The sequence below is a fragment of the Ursus maritimus genome, unplaced genomic scaffold (genome assembly GCF_017311325.1).
Source record: "Ursus maritimus isolate PB19 unplaced genomic scaffold, ASM1731132v1 scaffold_36, whole genome shotgun sequence".
Lineage (NCBI taxonomy): Eukaryota > Metazoa > Chordata > Mammalia > Carnivora > Ursidae > Ursus > Ursus maritimus.
In genome coordinates this window covers 13,546,416-13,569,340 of record NW_024426230.1, presented here as the reverse complement: position 1 = coordinate 13,569,340, position 22,925 = coordinate 13,546,416, and the positions used below count along the sequence as shown (strand labels likewise).

Here is a 22,925-nt window from a genome sequence, read left to right as displayed (position 1 = left end):
TGTATATAATTAAGACTGGAATATTTACACATTTAAATGCCTAACTGCAGGAAAACATTTGTCCTTTTGGGATAAGCCCAGATGGAAGGGACCCAGGGCAAAATGACAATGTTAAGTCCCGGATACCGGCCTGTACTGCCAGTGCCATACAGTCTTAAAAATACTGTGGGATCATCATCATCCTCAGTCAATATTTACCTAGCCTTTTATGACAACAGTGGCATTAGAAATCAAGAGTAGCTCAAAGATCTCAGCTTATTATATCTTGTTCTATAGGTTAACAAATCGTTATTTATTGTTTTCATGGTTAATGAATGAGAATGTTCCTGAAGAAAGGTTTTCAATGATTAGCTAATATTTTCATTTGTCAAATATTTTAAACTAGTTTAGATTTAATAAAACTTTTAAAGTATCCTTTAAAAGTATACTTCAAAGCATTAAGAGTATCCTTTAAGGTATCTTTTAAAGAATTAATAACATATATGTCATGTATAGAAAGGAAAGAGAAAAACATTTATAATTCAAATATGCTAAATTAAATCTAATTGTACTCAATGAAGTCTCTTGAAATAGGAAGGAATTATCTCCTTTCATTGTCATTTCTGGCCATAGCTATTACTCATAGCATTGGATTTTTTTTTTTTTTTAAAGGCATCCTTTTCCTTACTAACCTGCCACGGCCCCTGCTGCTACCAAGTGGCAAGAGAATGTTTCTGTTAATATATTTTTTAAAGTTGGTAATTTTTTAACATTTTATTTTTAAAAGTGCTTGAATTTCTGCAATGTAAAGTACTTGAAAAATAGTTTGAAATATTTGGCAAACTTAAAACATAAGTGAGGTTATCATTTATAGAAATGTATTCCATAATGTAGATTTACAGTAAATTCATAATGAATCTGATTTGAATTTTCATTCCCTTATGTATCTTATCTTTTTGTAAAGCACAATACTAATAACATCTATTAAAGAAAATGAACTTTCCTATCACATACACATACATATGTGGGCATTACAGATCTATTTTTTAGAGATGGTTATTTATTTCTAGGCATCAAATTTAAATTGTTCAGGTTATGGATAATAGTATTTTTTAAAATCAAATTCACTTTATATAAAAGTAATGCATACTCATAAAAACTTCAAATACTTTATTAGGGTATGAAATGCAATGTAAAATTTCCTCCTCTCACACTTAACAGATAATAAATCTGTTACACTTAGTCCCATTTCCCGGCTAACATACTGTCAAGTTTCTGACATATCACTATGTTTAAGCATATATACATATGTTCAGAAAACTTCTACTGACTATTAAAAATATGCTGAGCACTGATTCAGGTGTAAGATACAGTGGTAAACACAAAAAATCCCTGTCCCTGCAGAATTTAATTTCTAGAAGACAATCCACAAATAGAGTATAGGGTCATTTGTGATTGTCTATTATAAAGAAAAATAAAGGAGGGTAATGGAGTGATGCAGAGAGGAGATAGGCTATTTTAGATGGTCAGGTACATTTATTATTATTTTTTAAAGATTTTATCTATTTATTTGAGAGAGAGAATGAGAGAGAGAGAGAGCACGAGAGGGGGGAGGGTCAGAGGGAGAAGCAGACTCCCTGCTGAGCAGGGAGTGCGAAGCAGTACTCCATCCTGGGAGTAAGCATGGATGGGCCAAAGGCAGTCGCTTAACCAACTGAGCCACCCAGGTGCCCTGGTCAGGTACATTTAAACAGAGAGTTGAACAAAGTGAAGAAGCAGACTTGTGACATTTGGAGGGCAGATCACTCAAAGCAAAGGAAAAAAAAAAAAGTCAAGGTTCTGAGATGGCAGTATTCTTAGAAGGTTTACAATAATAAGGGAACTAGTGTAGCTAAAGCAAGAGCAGAAACATGTTAATAAACGAGGTTAGAGAGGCAGCCAAAGGCCAGTGCATTTGTAATATGTGTACAAATACTCCTTTTATAAATAAGATCACAAACTACATCTGGGGTCCAAATTATATGCCCATATGAATGAGGCAGATGATTTGAAATGCATGAAGTAGGCAGGACGGGAAATATGGTGAAATAGAGAGCGCGTGCTCTTTTTAGAGAAAATAGCTTCTACTTAGCCCCAGCTGATTGTTGAAACGCACAGGTGTGATGGTTAACTTTGTCAAGTTGGCTAGGCTCTAGTACCCAGATATTTGTTCAAACCTCAGTCTAGATGTTGACATAAAGGTATTTTTTAGATATGATTACTATTTAGATCCGTAGACTTTGAGGAAAGCAGACTACTCTTCATAATATGGGTGGGGGGGAAGCTCGTCCAATCAGTTGAAGGCTTTAAGAGAAAGAAAGAGCTTCCCCTGAGGAAGAAGGAATTCTGGATCTTCGGACTCATGACAGCAAAATCAACTCTTCCCTGGTTCTCCAGCCAGAGGGCTTACCTTGCATATTTTAGACTGGTCACCTTCTACAAATGCATGCAAATTCCTTAAAATTAATCTCTCTCCATGTACGTACACAGTGTCTTGGTTCTTTTGCTCTGGAGAACCCTGACTAATACACACACCATGATATAATCATAAGGGTTCCAAGGTGGCAAATCTTCCAGTTTTTATTTTGACAATTAACTTAATATTTTTAAATAAGGTGCTGACTAAACAAAACATCCATAGGAAAGATTCTAAATTATTTTTTCACTGTAAGAAACAATATTAGAATGAACATGACATATGATGTTGATATGTGATAATATTGCTTCTTGAGGTAATTCTAAATTTCAAAAAAAAAGTAAAATCCAAACAAATATTTCTAATAACATTTTTCAAATTTGAACACTGTTGGCCTGGGAAAAAATAAGCTTTGTTGGCAGATGACATACTCTCTTACATGGAGACCCTGTTTTGCCCCACACCCTTGCAGATGACTAAGCAAGATGTTGGACTAGGTCCATACTATTTCCAATCATTTTATTCATCATTGAATTCTTATTGTATGCATTGTACACACACAACTATTCTGAAGAAATGTTTCATCTGAAGAAACTTTCAATCTAGTGATAAATTTCATTGTTTATTCATTTGTTTGGCAAATATTTACTGAAGGCCTGGGTGTATATAAAGAATAGCAGCCCTGGTAGACGAATTAAGAGAAATAGTCATACAGCTATTATATAGGTAAGCATGAGGTACATATTGTGAGACAGCCATTATGAAGAACTATGGTAGTTAATTTTTAGGTAGAATGAGATCATTTCTGGTTGAGAAGATAATAAAAAGATTAATGGAATAGTTGGTATTTAAATTGTATTCCGAAGGCTCAATAAGAAGGTGATAGGCAGAGATGGAGTATTCCAGGAGGAATAGGGGACATATGGGAAAGCACTGGAGTGGGGACTTGTGGGGTGTGTCCAGGAAATAGTGAACGGTTCATTTTGGGAGTGCAAATAATAGTTCGGTACAACAAATATTTATTGGGTTCCTACTATGTGTGAGGCAGTGTACTGGCACCAGTGACACTGCTAGGAATGAAATCAGCAGGCAAAAAGATGATGGGTGTAATAGTAATTCAGACATAGAGGTGGCAGAAATAACAAGGTTTTATGAATGTCAGGTTAAAGAGTTTGGAATTTATTGGATAGCTAATGTGGTATCATTAAATAGTGTTAATGCCTGAGTGAGAGGTTGAAAATAATGTTTCAGGAATTTTAAGAGGAGTAAGGAATGGAGACAAGTAGATGAAGTAGGAAGGAAAAGCCTGGCCAGGAGATTGTACAAGCCTGATCTGAGGTAGGAACTGTGGGAAATAAGGCAAAAGTAACAGACACTACAAGGAAAAGTGTAGTGAAATTCGGCCACTGATTACAATTGTGAAAAGGGATACAAATGAAAGATCACCTATGCATGAGGCAACTGGCGCACCTGTGGAATCAATAATGGTGGTGATTCTGTGCCAAGTTCAAGGGGCACACTACTGTTTTATCTAATAAAATCTAAAATTAAAATTTTCTTAAGCTAATAGATATAATGTTAATAGATGGCAAATACTAGGAGAAAGCCCATTTTAACTCTGGGCCTCTTGCTAAACACAATGATTAAATGACAAAATATTTTGTTAAATGCTCTTAAAAGAGGAGGAAGGGTCATTTGATTGAAAAACAAAGAACAGTATAACTGTACATGATGAATTTTAGTTTTGCTTTTTAACTTGTTGTTAGAATAAGGCCCAGCAAATAGTGAAAACAGACAATGCAAAAAAACAGCCTTCTGGATACAAAGTCATAGAAGCATAAAATATTTCAGTAGAAATTGCCTTTTACTAGTTTAATAGTTGCCTTAATCTGAATAAGGCAAAACTTTTAAAGTAATCTTATCAATAAACTATTAATTTATTTCCTTGCACAGTGCTTTACAGTTTTCAAAAAACATCCAAATATATTATCTCATTGATTTTCATAGTAAGCGGGTCAGATATCTGTTCACAGGTGAAGTAACTGACGTTCAGAAGTAACTTATTAAATGTTATGTTTTATAATTTGAGAGGAGAAAGGAAAGAATCTTTAATAACTATATTCCAAATCACTGGACATACAGAAAATGCAAACCTTAAGTATTTTGTTTTTCAAACTTCGTTTTAATTTTTCTTTTTGTTTTGCATTCCAGAGCCACCAAAAAATATGTATGGTGTTCGAATAGTAAAGGTGAAGCCAACTGTGCATTAAAAAGACCCTGAAAATAGGTGCAACTTAACAGTATAAGAAGACAGTTCTATTTTTTCTTTTTAAGATTTTATTTTTAAGTAATCTCTATACCCAACATGGGGCTCGAACTCACAACCCTGAGATCAAGAATTGTATGCTCTACTGACTGAGCCAGCCAGGCACCTCAACAGTTCTTGATTCTGAAAAAAATAAATAAATAAACATCACTAAACAAGAATTTAATCTACCTCACATGAAAGGGTGACAAATTTCACAAAATGTTAAAGCTAACTATAAAAAGCCCCTAGTGTCAAAGTTAGAGAAACTGAAACATAGAAAGTTTGGAATTTGCCTATGTTAAAAAAAAAATCTGACTAATGTCAAAGATGGAAGAATTTGGGTTTTCTTTTGCTCTTTTTACTACTGCTTTAGCAGTATGGTGCCATAACGCAGCTTTGTGAATTCTTATCGAAAACACGTATGTAACAAATTTTTTATGTCATTGGGCAGTCCAATTAGCACAATTGATTTGAACACTAAATGAATGAGTTTAGAATCAAGTGTTCAACCCCTCTCATTGAGGGATTGAATTGAGGAAAATGTTGCTCCCTGGCTAGAGCCTGCATGCCCTAGTCACTGCCAACTGTCTTATCAGTGCACAGTTCTAACTGAGAGAACATACGGTTCAAGGAAAACCTATGACCACCACTAAAGAAACAAACAAAACAAAACAAAACACCAGCTCTTAGTGACAGCAATGCTTTTGATTGCTAAGGATAGCATACACAGAGAAAAAATATAACTAAGAAGCAAAAGACTCATACTAAATAAAATTTAGAAAAAGAATGTAGAAAAAATTAAGAATTTCATTCTCTTTTTCAATATATTTTACATGGGCTCTATCTTATGGCCTCTACAACTCGGAAATGTATGTTAAAACCAGTTAGTATGGCTCATGTTTAGTCCAGTTTTCACGATGTCAAACATGTAAGTATTCTATTAAGAAAAGATTTCTATGATTAAAAAAATACTAGTATAATCATAGGAAACATACTACCTTAAAATATGAAGCATTCTATTCAATATTTTTGGTCTAAAATGTGAAATTTACCACGTTCTGAAAGGCATCACGACTTCCCACATGGAATCACACAAAATATAATACAAACTTAAAACATAAACTGCTGTTATTATAAATACTGAATCCTAGTTTACTGGCACCAAACAACAGGATCTAATTGTTATCTACACACTTAAATTTACACTTTTTTTAAGCAAAAGGAAACATAAGGAAGCACTATAAAATCAGCAAACACTGAAACTGAGGCATTCTCTCGATTAGAAAGAGGTTGTTATTATTATGCCTCCTGAACTTAGGAATGCAGCACTACAGGTTTACAGTAACAGGAAAAAATCATTACTAAATACAAATCTAACCCTTACAAGTTTAAGATCATTCCCTGATGAAGCTGTTTAGACTGAAACTAATGAAGCTGTTGCAAATGAATTTAACATTTAGCACAGCAATGAGGAGGTAGTAATACTTTACTAAAAGCACTTCTGTAATAAGTGAAACTTATTCTAAATCTTCCTGTTGCTATTCCTCTCTTGTTATCCCTTCTGCTTTAATGTGAAGGAGCTGTCAGTTATGATGGTTAAGTTTAGTATCCCTACCCATCCACTTCATTGCCCCTGTCCCTAACTCTGCCAAAGGAAACCAACGGCCAACATTTCTCTTCTTAGTACTCTTCTCAAACTAAAAGGACAACAGAAGAGAGAAGCTCAGAAAAATATAGTTCCATTTTCCGTATTTCCATACAGGGAAATGGAATGGTTATAGTAACAGTAGTCTTGGTGCACATAACCCAGCAAAAGAAAATTATTTTTGGAAAAGAATTTAAAGAGAATACAGTCATTATCACTAACTGGCAGAACTAAAGGCAAGGTAGAATGAAAGTCATCAGCATATTTTAATCTGCCCCTAAAACTAATAACTGATCATACGTCCTCCCTGGCTTTGGCTGTTGGAAAGCTGAGAGCCAGACTTATTCTTGATGTTTATTCATTCTTTTGCTGTTTCATGGTATATACATACAAGCTGTATACTGACTTGTTCCTGACGCTAGCTTACTGTCCTATTCCTTTATTTTTCCTAGCTTATGTTTTCTTAATTATCGGTGAATAGCTTTGTTTGACATGATAATATACACACATGTGTACGTGTGTGTAAAACTGACTTGAATAACTGAAAATATATTTTTTCTTAAACTTTGCTACACAACATTTATCTAGGAGTTCTTTACCCATACTCACACACACACACACACAAATTACAGAATTATTCTTGATTTTCTTCACATAAAAATGGAACTTTATCCTATCCTCTATAACATAGGAAAGTGAGAAAAAAACATATCTCTATGAATACTAGTTGTGGTTCATGTATGGATTTGTAACCACCATCTATTCGAGTAAGAAATATTGTTTACTTTCATTCGAATCAATTAAATCAGAATGTGAGCTCCCATGAAATTTCAGCGTTGTTCTTTTTGTAATTGCCTCTCCCTTCCCAGAGTCTTATGAGCCAGGGATTTTTCCCCTATCCTATTTTAAATAAATTTCTGTATATCCTCACAGAATGCTCTTTGTACATTTAAAAAAAACTGTGGTAAGATAACATAAAACTTACCATTTTAACCATTTTTAAGTGTACAATTCAGTGGTACAAAGTACATTCACAATGTTGCGTAACCATTACCATTATCCATTTCCAGAACTTTTTCACCATCCCAAACAGAAACTCTGTACATGTTAAACCATAACTCCCCATTCCCTCCTCCCCCAGCCCCTGGCAACTCCCCATCCCCCCCTTCCCACAGCCAGTGGTAACTCTATTTTACTTTCTGTCTCTATGAATTTGCTTATTCTAGATACCTCATAGAAGTTTAAATATACAATATTTATCTTTTCTCTCTGGTTTATTCTACTTAGCATAATGCATTTATTCATGTTGTACCATGTATCAGAATTTCACTTCTTTTTATGGCTGAATAATATTCTATTGTATGTAAATAACACATTTTGTTTTTGCATTTATCTGTTGATGGGCACTTGGCTTGTTTTGTTTTCACCTTTTGGCTAATTTGAACAATACCGTACGGACATTGGTGTGCAAGTATCTGTTTGAGTCCTTGCTTTCAATCCTTTTAGGGTATATACCTACGTGTGGAATTGCTGGATCATGTGGGAATTCCATGTCTAATTTTGAGGAACCGCCAAACTGTTTTCCACAGCAGATGCATCATTTTATATCCTCATCAACAACGCATGAAAGTTCTCTGTACCTTTTTGTTTTGATAGAAATGTTGATCTTCTTAAAGGACGCAACTTTGCTCATAGACACACACATATTCCTGCGCGTCACACACAGTACAGGTTTCTTCCTTTGATACATATGGCTGTTTATTTCAACATGTAGCTTTTATCTATCTATTTTTAGGTCGTTTGCTATTACGGGTTTACAGTGAGTACCCAATATTTTCAGACAATATCCAAATGGGTATTCAATACCTTAGTTTCATAAATCTTTTACTTCTTCTTATCTAGTGACCCCTCCCTCCTCTCAATTTCATCTACTTCTAAGGCAATGCTTTTAATATTGTCAATGCTCAGTCTGAGTGCTTCACCTCTGAGATCTTAAACAGCAAAATTTCACTTTCTGCCTACAACCTCTGATCCTTTTAGCTCTTGAATTTTCTTATTCCCACTACGTTTGCTCTTTGATCTCAAGATTTAGGGTTTCTTGATTCCTCCTTTTTCTCTCGGTATACATGTTCTTTCAGTTTTATTTCCTGCTCTGTTTAGCTTAGACTATCATTCTTCGTTTCAACAACTTTTTGCTAGTTTACTTTCAACCACTCTCCTCTCCATCATTTCAGTTCTGCAAACTTGTAATCCTGGATCATTTCAATCCTTTGCCTTCCGTGCTACTCTACAAGATAGGTAAATGTGCTAAGTTATGCAACTGTACAAACTAGAACTCAAACTCATAGGTAGCATCTATGCCCAGCTGGCTCTTCAGGACTGCTTGTCTTGTTCTTCTTGTCCTTATTCAGTTCTCTTTCCCATTCCCTTCAGGAGCTACTTTTTCCCATTCCCTTTCAAAGCCTCCTGACCTCTGCACGTTTTAAGCCCACAATCACCCTCACTTTACAGAAAAAAATGAAACTCTTAATTGTGAGCTGAAATTTGTTTCTATTTCACAGCTATTCTTGTCTCCTTCAGTCCTGTCTGTGAGCACACGGTGACCATCTTCCTGTTCAAGGCAAACGCTTCTGCAGATTCTAAATTCCACCTCTTCCTATTTCTATAGGAATCCTGTTCCACCCATAACAATTCTCTCCATTGGCTCTTTCCAATTAGTCATAAACAGGCTCAAGTATCTGCCATTTTTCAAAAACAAAAAACAAAAGTCCTTAACCTATCTTCCTTTCTTCTCAACTATCATTAACATCTTTCTTATTCAAGTTTCTTCAAGGACCACTCTATTGTCCAAATTACTATGCTTCTTGACCTCTACTCTTTAATTCACAGAAAACTGGCTTCTGTATCTAATGCTTTATTAAACTACTTCTGTGGCAGTTACTAATGACCAACTAATTTCAAATAAAAATGGACACTTTTTTGGTCCTTATCTTCCTTACCCATTTAGCATTGGATGACCTTTTTTTTTTTAATAGATCTCTTTCTTTGACTTCAGTGGCATCCATTTTGATTCTACTCCTACCTCACTGACTTTGTCATGTAAAAGTAAATTTATCTTAACATTGGTTGAGCACTAATAAGCTAAATACTGTGGTAACAACTGCACATACTTAACTGTATGACGTAGCTGCTATAATTCTAATTCCACAAAAAGGAAATGGTCTTGGAGAGGTTCATTTATATAAGTCACAAAAGGCAGGGCGACCTTGGCAAATCCCAGTAGCTTTACCACACTACTAGCTTTTTTTTTTTTTTTTTTTTTAGAGTAGCAGTGAGAGGGGTACATGTGAAGCATATCTTTGAGCCAACAATTGTTAGCCCTTTATCAAGAAGAGATTGTTTAACTCTGTTATATTCATGTAGATTAAAAAAGTCTTAGGAAAACAAGAATTTTAGCTTTACAATTTTCAAAAAATTTTCAGTAACCTGCAATTCAGCAAAAAGAAGGAGCATTAGGAACTGACATCAAGGTTTGTTTTTCAAGAAAAAATGTCAGTTCATGTAGGATTATATGCCTCTCAGAATTCTTGGACATTGTCACGATATCAACAAGCACTTGTCCTATCTGACAAGGATGGCAGGAGAAGGTTCCATGAAAACTCTCCCTTATCAATAATGTGAAGCTCCTTTGTACCGCACTGCAATATCCAAAGGCACAAATCACGCAATATTCATAAGTCCTAGTAGAGGGTTTAATAAATGCCTCTATTATTCTACCAAGAAGAGACCCTAATTTGATGCAGCTACCTGAAATGTGCTTGTAAAGCAGCATCCCTCAAACTCGGATACATAAGGGAATATCCAGGGAGCTTAAAACACACTGACAACCTAGTCCTACCTCAAGAAACTGATGGAATTGGCCTGGGAGGAGATGGGGATTAGGATTTTTAGAGGCTCCTCAGGTGATTCTAATGCACAGCTGTAGTTGAGAAGTCGTTGGTGTAAAGTATGGAGGAAAGATTGTCATACCCACTCTATAGTTACAAAGGGAAAAAAAGGGGCTGAAAGGCTGGGATGTCTTCATTAATCATCAGGTTTCTGCTTACCCACATGATCACACATAGACATTGTTTCTAACTGCAGACAAATGATTCCCCAGGCAGTCATCAATCAAACATACTTAATATTTTATAACTGCATTAATTCCTAAGGCTACTATGACAATGTACCACAAACTGGGAGGCTGAAAACAGAAATTTACTGTCTTACAGTTCTGGAAACTACAAGTCCAAAATCAAGGTGTCAGCTGGGTTATGCTCTCTTTGATGGCTATAGGTGAGAATCCTCCCAGGCCTCTTCTACATTTTACTGTTTGCTGCCAATCTTTGGCATTACTTGGCAGTGTGGATGTCAGGCACAAAGTTGTCTTCTCCCTGTGTCTTTAGATAGCCTTCCTCTACGTGTGTGTCTCTGTGTCCAAATTTCTCCTTGTTTATAGAACATCAGTCATATTAGGTTAGAGCTCATGCTAATGACCTAACTTTACTTGGTTGCCTCTCTAAAGGCCTTATTTCCAAATACAGTCACATTCTGAGATTCCAGGGGTTAGGACTTCAACATATCTTTTTTGAGGAACACAATTCAACTCATAACAATAACTAACTACAATATGCCAGTAACATTGCTCTAATGTAGGCATTCTTGGGATGAGAAAAAAAAAATTCATCTTTATTTTTCACTCTTATGCAAATATAGCATTTCTCATAATTGTGAACATAGGCAACAAACTATAGTAGTACTGTTTAGTGCTTCTTGAGAATTTGCACCCATAGGAACCACTGGTGTTTACATATCACATTTTAGGGTTTCCATTTATCCCCAAAATACCATTTACAGTCATCAGTACTTTGAAATATAGTTAATAGACTTGCTGTTAGACATACTAATTTAATGTATTAATAATGATGTGTGAATATAGTAATATATCATGACATAATACTTTCATAACTATTTCAGTAAAACTGATTTTCATTTAACTGCATTTTTTGCACTTAACAACATTATTCTGAGAAGGGGCAAAATTAAAAGAAAATCTTTCAATAATCCACAGCCCAAGTTAGTTAGTGAATTCTTATACTTCAGACTTGAGGGTTTTCTAATCTTATTAAGTATCAGAGAACATCCCAGACATTGTACATCATTTTTTAAACCTTTTTTTTTTTTTTAACCATGACCCATTGTGCAAATATATATATTTACACATAACCCAATACACAATCTTAACTCTCTCTCACACAACACAAAACTGAAAGTAACACAAAACAATAATTACCCTTACTATATATAGGAGATGCATGCTGACATTTCCTATTCTATTTCTTTTCATTAAAAAATGCCAGTGTGACCTACTGAATTAATTTCACAACTACTCTTCGAGCATAAATTAAATAAGTGTTAAAAATCCTTCAGTGGCATTATAAATTTCTCATATTATATTATAATTGGTGAAAGGCTGTTATTACTGCTATTCATGCACTATTTTAAAAATATATATATCATTTCAGAGGTGGCATTTAGATGAGCAAACAGTTCAATAGGGCCAGGCCAACAACATTTATTTATGCCCAGGTTAAAAAGAATTTTACCTGTAGTAAACTCGAAGTGTTTGGATTTCTTCTTCTAGTTTTTTGTACTGTTGAATTGCGGTCTCTCTGGCTTGTTGCATGGCCAACAACTTTGCCTGTAAGGAATTAATATTTTAAGAAATTTAATATTAGTTTTGGTAGGTTAGAATACAGTATTGTAGTATAAATAGGAGCCTTAAGTTTGTGGTAGTTTTAAAATCTATCAGTATTTTCAGTAGTGTCTCATAATTTCCCACAAAATAATCAAATTATATTAATAACAGACATATTGAAGACGAGAACATATTAAATTTACCAAGTTTGCTCATTACTCAACCTCAACCTTATTCATCTGTATCATCAGATATATGCCCTTCTGCAATGTTTAACTTTATACACAGAATTCAGAATGTGGAACATGGGTTCAGAGCAATATCTAGAGTCAAGATAAGCACAATGGGTGTTTCACTTACAAACTTAATGTGGCTCCACTCCCTGATCACACTAGGTTTTCTTTTAACTTTATTAATAGTAAAACCCAGAAAATTCTAAATATGTTGTTAAGCTATCTTTGATATTTAATGTGAAAAAAATACACAAGACTATAACCTGATTCTTACAGATAGGACTTAACCTTTTCAATTCCTTTTCTGCAGAACAAAAATCTCTAAAGGGAGTAGACAACAATCTTGAATGTTAGAAGTATTTTTTCCAAAGGATGTTATTGTTCCTCTCTGCCTATAGTATTCAAATTTTAAAGGGACTGTAATCAGTTTTTTGACAGAGTTCAAAGTCGCAGTTTTAAAAGAATTGCCAACTTCCAACCATCTTTCCCATTGGGTTTCAGGCGTAGCCAAAAAGTTTTCAACGAAACTTTTAAAAAATGGTACTGGTAAGTCAGATTTCAGTTTTGTTTACTCGAAATTTGATTTGCATGAAAAGACTGTCTTTTACTTTAAGTGGTGCTTGATAGGTAACACAGAACAAATTGTTATCAAACACCTCACAAACTACACTAATGGCAATAATTAAAAAGTGATTGAGTTTGGAGACAGAAGTTCACTAATTTTGCTGAATTCATATGATTTTACTGGGATTATTTTCTTGCATAAGAATAAGGTCATAAGGGGCGCCTGGGTGGCACAGTGGTTGGGCGTCTGCCTTCGGCTCAGGGCGTGATCCCGGCGTTATGGGATCGAGCCCCGCATCAGGCTCCTCCACTGTGAGCCTGCTTCTTCCTCTCCCACTCCCCCTGCTTGTGTTCCTTCTCTCGCTGGCTGTCTCTATCTCTGTCAAATAAATAAATAAAATATTAAAAAAAAAAAAGAATAAGGTCATAAGGCAAACTGTGAAACCCTGACCACAGGAAAACTAATTAGTGTAATGTAAGTGAATGCTGGACAATGCCACTTTTCTATTTTAATAATGGAGAATAATAAAAACAATGTAACAATTCAGGTCTTTGTATATAACTTTAGGAACGAAATTAAATAATTTGTTCTCTACCTGGGCTAGCAAACCTAACAAAGAGTTACTTCTTCATTAAATTTAAGATGTTGAGTGCTTGCTTTAACAGGTCACATTCTAGAATTATAGATAAAACATTCTCAAAAATTATAAAAAGCATTTAATAGGTGGCTAGTTCTTTATGTCAAAAATAGACAGCTTTGCCAATTTTCAGTAAACTATAAAATGTGATTGAAATGGTAACGTGGAAGACAGAGATACCCACAGTGACTAATGGCCAAAAAGATTCACACAAAAAAGGACATATCACATTGAACTTATAAAATGTCGAACATCCTGTTGCATGTATTTAAGAAATATCAAATATTGGACAGGTAATAGAGAGTTTGCTAAATATATGAGAATGCTAAGTACCTTAGATGATTATTTTGAATTTTTTTTTAACCTGATACTTTTGCAAAAACAAATAAAAACAAAACCAAAAAACCCCCTCCAAAACCAAAAAACAAAACCAACAATGTTCTGGTAGGAAAAGGCCATAATGAAGATTTTTGCCTAAGAAATTTCTGCAATAAAAATGGGAACATGAGAATTTTACTTAAATTTCTGTGCTTCAGGTAATACTGACTTTCTCACATCTCACATTTAATTGGCTATGAAGATCTGGTGTGGCTTCATAGCAATCCAAATGTCTAATCTTATGCCTAGGCCCTGTTGACCATGTTTGAAGCTATTATAAACTTCCTGGCTTTCCTTTATCAGATATACGTTCATCCGGCCAGCATTTCTGTTTTGGGGAAATACCCTTACCCTCTGCCACAGTGATCCTGTTCAGTCCTGGTGGCTAGGATGAACTTCATTCCCCACCACCTCGGGTAAACATAATCCAGGTTGTTCAAAAACAGTACTCCATCCCACCAGTCCCAGAAGAAAACTGAATCCTGACTATTACATTTATCAATGGTTCATTCCTTTATGTCACTGAGTAGTATTCCATCATAGGGATGTACCAAAATCTATATATCCATTTGGCAGTTGGTGGACATTTGGGGGTTGTTTCCAGTGTGGGGCAATTATTAATAAAGTTCCTATAAACATCAGCATACTGGTAATTTTGTGGAACAATGCCTTCATTTCTTTTAGGTAAATACTAAGGAATGGAATTGCTGGGTCCTATGGTGTGTATAATGTGTTTATATGCTTCATATAAAGTTATGTACTTTATAAAGTTTATACACTATAAAGAAACTTCCAAACTTGCTGCTTAAATTAATGTAACTTGAAAACATCTGTGCTTAACTATAATGCCATTTGTTGAATGCCTACGATGGGTTGGGCATTGTATCAAGTGCTTGAAACCCTATAGTCTATCCCCATGATCAACTTGTGAGATAACTCCAATTATCTTTATTTTAAGGTGATAAAATTCAAGTTCATGAAAACTAAGCAACTTGCAAGACTATATAACATTCTGGGATATACATATGCAAATATACATAAACACTGAACGTATATATGTTTACACACATACACATATATGCTAGGTCAACCTACATTCTCAAGAACATATGACAGATGACAAAAAGAATTTACTTAGGAATTTGAGAAATAATACCAATGTGTGGGTTCACAAGCACGTGATTAATTTTCATATGTCTCATATGTCTTAGCCACACTTGCAGGGAAAAAGGACAAGGAGAGTTGTACTAGATACTCTTGAGCATGCTGCCTTTTTATATTTCACTCAAGCCTTTCCACATATAATTGCTCTTTTTGTTCTTTATTCTAATTCCTCCGAAACTTCACCTAAGTTTTTGGGATGAAGGAGTCTTGTAACTGGGAGTAATGTGTGTATTTAGTCTTACGAATGGGAACAACCGGGAGTTAACACTGTACTTAGTCATCAGCTGAATCTTCTACTTCTCAAACTGTGTGCTGGTTCATCTCTCCCTAATACTAGTCAGAATATACTCCATCAAAATTTACCTATTAAAAACATTTGTCTTCTTGACTAAAACATGGCCTCCTAAATCCACTACTTTTACTATTGTAATAAAAATTATTTCCGGGGCACCTGGGTGGCACAGCGGTTAAGCGTCTGCCTTCGGCTCAGGGCGTGATCCCGGCGTTATGGGATCGAGCCCCACATCAGGCTCCTCCGCTATGAGCCTGCTTCTTCCTCTCCCACTCCTCCTGCTTGTGTTCCCTCTCTCGCTGGCTGTCTCTATCTCTGTCGAATAAATAAATAAATAAATCTTTAAAAAAAATATTTCTAAGCATATATAGTCACAATTGTATTTTTAAAACTATCTAAATAAATTTTATGAACTTATCACCAAATTTCATTGAATCTAAGATACTACTGATTTTAAAACACTATAATTTTATGCAGAAAAATCATGCCAATAATACTTCTAAGACACCATCTATTGTAACAAGCATACAGCAATGTTAAAATGTGAAATGAGTATTTTAAGTATTTTATTTTATTTTTTTAAAGTAGGCTCCATGCCCAGTGTGGGACTTGAACTCATGACCTTGAGATGAAGACTCTGAGATCAAGAGTTCGATGCTGTACTGACTGAGTCAGTCAGGTGCTTCAAAATGTGAAATGATTTTTAACCTAATATATTTCCCTGCTCCAAAACAATAAAATTCTCTTCTGAGCAATATCAAAATATCTTTTCCTGGCCCGTGGCATGTGTTTTAGATTTTTTTCTCATCTCCTCACTCCACTCACACACCAAAACCATACCTTGTCCTTTTCTTATGAGTAGTATTCTCTATTAAATAAAGAGAACTGTAACATTCTGGATCCTTTCTTTTGTTTTCTATATAAGGAAAACTTCGAAGTTTTCATTGTGATCTTCAATGATGTACTCCAGAGTTTTATATGTCCTTCAGCTACCTTTCAGACTTATTCGCAACATGTAAAAGGTATTGCTTAGAACACCTGGGAGAGGCAGCTGAACTAATTCCAGGTGAAGCAATGGAATCAAAACATCATTTGATAACAGTTATTGATAATAAACAAGTTTACAGAACAATCTGTGTTTTATATCTTTAATATCTTCTCCCTATAACTTTTTTCCTTTTACCATTATCTTTTTTTGTTTCCAGTTTTATTGAGATGTGATTGACAGATAACATTGTATTAGCTTTACATGTACAACACAATGATTTGATGTATGTATATATGGTGAAATGATTACCACAATAAATTTAGTTACCATCCATCGGCTCACATAGTTACACATTTTTTTCCTTGTGATGAGAACTTTTAACATTTACTCTCTTAGCAACTTTTAAATATATGATAAAGTACTGTTAACTTTAGTTACTATGCCATACATTATATCCCCAGAATTTATTTACCTTAAGTGAATTAAAAAAAAGTATTTAACTAATGTTAGTTTAGTCTTATAATTGAAAGGCTCATTCTAAGACTATATTGTGAGCAATGCCATCTAAATAGGACAACCATTTGTATTGTTATCAAATGAGAAATGAACTACATTGTTTCCTTAGACACTTATCTAGTACTTTAGAATGACAGACAAAGAAAACAGTACACTATCTACATCACTGAACACTATTGTTGTGGATATTGTGGAGAAACCATTTTTATCTTACTTCAAAATCCTGTTTTTTAAAAATGTGTTTTTAATAGTAATAGTCTAATATAATTAAGCCTTCCTTTGGTAATCCAAGACCATTAATGGTAATCTGTTTTTATCAGAGAACCGAGCATTTGATCTTATGTGTGATATCTGCTAAATAAAGAAACATACAGTACAAATTAAATCACAGAACCAAATAATTTTAGACCTGAAAAGGATCTTAGAGATAATATAGTCCCCTACTTTATAGGTGAGGAAATTGTTGTTAATATATGTTTAAGGGAACATTTGGAAATTGTCCAAGGCTTCATAGTTGGCTAGAAGGAAAGCTGGAACTAGAATACAAATATCCAAAAAACACTGCTTATTCTACCATACAACACCACATTTCAATATGGCATAATTTAATATGTATGTTAACTGTTTTAACAGAATTGTTTTATAGAGTAATCATAAATGTATAGACTGTGTTACACTATTGAACACATTTGTAAGGAATCTAATTAGATAACGTTCAAACAATACATCAAATTAGAAAATTGCTTAATAATATGACTATAGACATCCTAGTATTTGACTTTTTTTAACCTCAGAAGCAGGTTATAAACCTAGTAAAGACACATAACTAAATATCATGCAAAAGGGTATCTAAAAAATTAAAAGCTACTACCAAAAGGATAAAAATGACTGGATTTCAATTACACCCCCCCTTTATAGGAAAACTGGGATTGCTCACCAAAGTATATTACCATAGCGTATTGCTCTTTAACGACTATTCCTAAGAGGTAATATTTTGTCCTCATGAGATACCTGTCAGACCAAGGATAATCAGGTTCCAGACTCAAAAGCAGTCTTATATGGGGAGAGGAGGGAAGATGGCAGAGGAGTAGGGGAGCCTATTTCAACCAATCCCCTGAATTTAGCTGGATATCTACCAAACCATTCCGAACAACGAAATCAGCCTGAGATGTAAGAATATATATCTAGATTTCTACAAGCAGTTAAACACCACCTGTCTTGAGGTAGGAAGGGTGGAGCAGTGATTCTGCAGGCAGATATTGGAAGATAAACAGAAGGGGGAGGGAGCCCCATAAGCTGGCGCCAGGAAGGTGATATAACACTGGAGCGCAAAAGCGTCCTGCACTGGGGACCAGGCACAGACTTGCAGACTAGTAGTGGTGGGGAAAGGACTTTAGTCCAGCCCCCAGACAGGATCCAGGAGCTGCGGGTGTATATGCATGAACCAGGGGTGGCTTGTGGTTTTAGAAGCACAAAGCGCAGAGATGTGCCCAGCCCTGGGATCGACCTCTGGGAGAGTTGCTGTGGGGTGCACAACCAGGGAAGGCTGCGGTTTTTAGAAGAGCAGACAGAAATGGAGACTGTGTATCCTAGAGAGCTCAGTGCAGAGCAGACTGTGATTTCTCTGTTCTGGGACAGAGGTTTCAGTATGGTCACTTCTGCTCTGACTCTCAGAAGAGACATGGAAAGCCACCAGGAAAAGCCTCCAGAGAACAAAAGCTCAAAAAAAACCAGTTTTCACTGAGCCCACCCCCCTCCCACAGGGGGGAGGGCAACTCTGACCAAGCAGGGTTGCCTGAGTAACAGCACGGCAGGCCGCTCTCCTAGAAGACAACCCTAGGGGCCCTACAAAACAGGTGCATCTTGCTTGGGTCGTGGTTAATACTCTGCACTCTACATTCCCTCAACCACCCCAACCCCCTGACAGAATGACTGAGAAGAGGAACCCCCAACAAAGAAAAGAACCAGAGACTATGGCCTCTGCCACAGACCTAATAGATAGGATATAAGCAAGATGTCAGAGACAGACTTCAAAGTAACAATTACAAAGTCGATATCTAGGCTTGAGAAAAATATTAGTGACAATATAGAATCTCAAAGGGCCAAAATGAGATCTAATCAGGCCAAACTTAAAAATGCTAGGAATAAAATGTAGTCTAAACTGGATACTCTGACTGCCAGGGTAAACGAGGCAGAAGAACTAATTAGTGAGCTAGAAGATAAGAGGATAGAAAAGAAAGAAACTGAGGAGGCCTGGGAAGAACAGTTTAAAGCCCAAGAGATCAGACTGAGAGAGATTAATGATGCCATGAAACGCTGCAGTGTCAGAATTAATGGGATCCCTGAGAGGGTGAAGAGAGATAGAGGTCCAGAAGATATATTCGAACAAATCATAGCTGAGAACTTCCCTAATCTGGGGAAGGAAACAAGCATTCGTGTCCAAGAGTCAAAGAGGACCCCTCCCAAGATCAAAGAGAACAGATCAACGCCTTGACATACAATCGTAAAACTAGCAAATCTTAGATCCAAGGAAACAATCCTGAAAGCAGCTAGGGGGAAGAGATTTCTTACATACAGAGGGAGGAACATCAGAATAATGTCAGACCTGTCCACAGAGACCTGGCAAGCCAGAAAGGGCTGGCAAGACATATTCAGGGTAGCAAATGAGAAGAACGTGCAGCCAAGGATATGTTATCCAGCAAGGCTGTCATTCAAAATGGATAGACAAGGAGCTTCCAGGACCAGCAGAAACTGAAAGAATAAGTGACCACCAACCTGGCCCAGCAAGAAATATTAAGGGGGGTTCTAGAAAAGAAGAAAGAACCCAAGTAGTATAGACCAGAAATTTACAGAGACAATCTATAGAAACGGGGACTTCATAGGCAACACGATGGCACTAAAATCATATCTTTCAATAATCACTCTCAATGTGAATAGCCTAAATGCTCCTGTGAAACAGCACAGGGTTGCAGATTGGATAAAAAGACATGACCCTTCCATATGCTGTCTACAAAAGACTCATTTTGAACCTAAAGATACATCCAAACTGAAAGTGAGGGGATGGAAAACCATTTTTCATGCCAACAGACCTCAAAAGAAAGCTGGGGTAGCAATTCTCATATAAGAGAAATTAGATTTTAAGCTAAAGACTGTAGTAAGAGATACAGAGGGACACTATACCATTCTTAAAGGTCTATCCAACAAGAAGATCTAACAATTGTGAATATCTATGCCCCCAACATGGGAGCAGCCAACTATATAACCCAACTGTTAACCAAAATAAAGAATCATATTGATAATAATATTTTAATAGTAGGAGACCTCAACACCCCACTCTTAACAATAGACAGATCTAAGCAGAAGATCAACAAAAAAACAAGAGCATTGAATAACACACTGGACCAGATGGACTTCATAGATGTATACAGAACATTCCACCCTAAAACAACAGAGTACTCATTCTTCTTGAATGCACATGGAACTTTCTCCAGAATAGACCACATACTGGGTCACAAGTCAGGTCTCAACTGATACCAAAAGACTGAGATTATTCCCTGCATATTTTCAGACCACAATGCTTTGAAACTGGAACTCAATCACAAGAAAAAATTTGGAAGAAATTCAAACACTTGGAAGCTAAAGACCATCCTGCTAAGGAATGTTTGGGTCAACCAGGAAATTAAAGAACTTAAACAATTCATGGAAACCAATGAGAATGAAAACACAAGGTCCAAAACCTATGGGATACTTCAAAGGTGGTCCTAAGGGGTAAATCCGTAGCCATCCAGGCCTCACTCAAAAAAGCAGAAAAATCCCGAATGCACAAGCTAACCTTATACCTAAAGGAGCTGGAGAAAGAACAGCAAATAAAACCTAAATCAAACAGGAGAAGAGAAATAATAAAGATTAGAGTAGAGATCAATGAAATAGAAACCAGAAAAACAGGAGAGCAGATCAACGAAACTAGAAGCTGGTTCTTTGAAAGAATTAACAAGATCGATAACCACTAACGAAATTGAAGCAGTGATCAAAAACCTCCCAAAAAACAAGAGTCCAGGGCCAGATGGATTCCCAGGGGAATTATACCAACATTTAAAGAGGAAATAATATCTATTTCTCCTGAAGCTGTTTCAAAAAGTAAAAACAGAAGGAAAGCTTCCAGACTTATTCTATGAGGCCAGCATTACCTTGATCCCAAAACCAGGAAAAGACCCCTTCAAAAAAGAGAATTACAGACCAATAACCCTGATGAATATGGATGCCAAAGTTCTCAACAAGATCCTAGCCAATAGGCTCCAACAGTACATTAAAAGGATTATCCATCATAACCAGGTGGGATTTATTCCTGGACTGCAAGGGTGGTTCAACATTCACAAATCAATCAACATGATACATCACATTAATAAAAGAAAGGACAAGAACCATATGATCCTCTCAATTGATGCAGAAAAAGCATTTGACAAAATACAGCAGCCTCTCCTGATTAAAACTCTTCAGAGTATAGGCATAGTGGGAACATTTCTCAATTTCATAAAAACCACCTATGAAAAGCCCACAGTGAATATCATTCTCAATGGGGAAAAGCTGTGAGCATTTCCCTTAAGATCAGGAAAATGACAAGGATGCCCACTCTTAACTTGCTCAACATAGTATTAGAAGTCCTAGCTTCAGCAATCAGACAACAAAAAGAAATAAAAGGTATTCAAATTGGCAAAGGAGAAGTCAAACTCTCTCTCTTTGCAGATGACATGATACTTTACGCGGAAAACCCAAAAGACACCACCCTGTTACTAGAGTTACTAGAACTCATACGGCAATTCAGTAATGTGGCAGGATACAAAATCAATGCACGGAAATCAGTTGCTTTTCTATACACTATCAATGTAACTGTAGAAAGAGAAATTAGGGAATCAATTACATTTACAATAGCACCAAAAAACATAAGATACCTAGGAATAAACCTAACCAAAGATGTAAAGGATCTGTACTCTAGAGACTACAGAACACTTATGAAAGAAATTGAAGAAGACACAAGAAGATGGACAAATATATGCTCATAGATAGGAAGAATAAACATTGTTAAAATGTCTATGCTGCCCAGAGCAATCTATACTTTCAATGCCATCCCTATCATAATACCATTGGCATTTTTCAAAGAGCTGGAACAAACAATCCTAAAATTTGTATGGAACCAGAAAAAATGCTGAATCTCCAAGGAAATGTTGAAAAAGAAAAACAAAGTTGGGGACATCACGTTGCCTGACTTTGAGCTATATATTACAAAGCTGTGGTCACCAACAAAGCATGGCACTGGCACAAAAACAGACACATAGATCAATGGAACAGAATAGAGAGCCCAGACGTGGACCCTCAATTCTATAGTCAACTAATCTTTGACAAATAAGGGAAAAAAATCCAATGGAAAAAAGTCTCTTCAATAAATGGTGCTGGGAAAACTGGGCAGCTATATACAGAAGAATGAAACTGGACCATTCTCTTACACCAGACACAAAGATAAACTCTAAATGGATGAAAGACCTCAATGTGAGACAGGAATCCATCAAAATCTTAGAGGAGAACATAGGCAGTAATTTCTTCAACATTGGCCACAGCAACTTCTTTCATGACATGTCTCCAAAAGCAAGGGAAACAAAAGCAAAAATGAACTGCTGGGACTTCATCAAGACAAAAAGCTTTTGCACAGCAAAGGAAACAGTCAACAAAACTAAGAGGAAACCCATGGAATGGGAGAAAATGTTTGCAAATGATATTACAGATAAAGGGCTGGTATCCAAGATCTATAAAGAACTTCTGAAACTCAACACACAAAAAGACAAATAATCAAGTCAAAAAATGGGCAGAAGACATGAACAGACGCTTCTCCAAAGAAGACATACAAATGCCTAACAGACGCATGAAAAAATGTTCAACATCATTAGCCATCAGGGACATTCAAATCAAAACCACACTGAGATACCACCTTACACCAGTTAGAATGGCAAAAAATGAACAAGGCAGGAAACAACAA

The 22,925-nt window shown here is 35.8% G+C and overlaps 1 protein-coding gene across 2 annotated transcripts in view; it reads right to left on the bottom strand.

Moving 5' to 3' along the window:
* Positions 1-22,925, bottom strand: part of MIPOL1 (mirror-image polydactyly 1) — a 320,903-nt gene that overhangs the window by 79,019 nt on the left and 218,959 nt on the right. For both annotated transcript variants that reach the window (XR_569429.2, XM_008693964.2), the window contains exon 11: positions 12,033-12,127. Coding sequence is in view for 1 of the 2 variants with exons in the window: in XM_008693964.2 (XP_008692186.1) it covers positions 12,033-12,127 (95 nt within the window). In the remaining variant the exon portion in view is untranslated. The remainder of the gene's footprint in view (positions 1-12,032; positions 12,128-22,925) is intronic.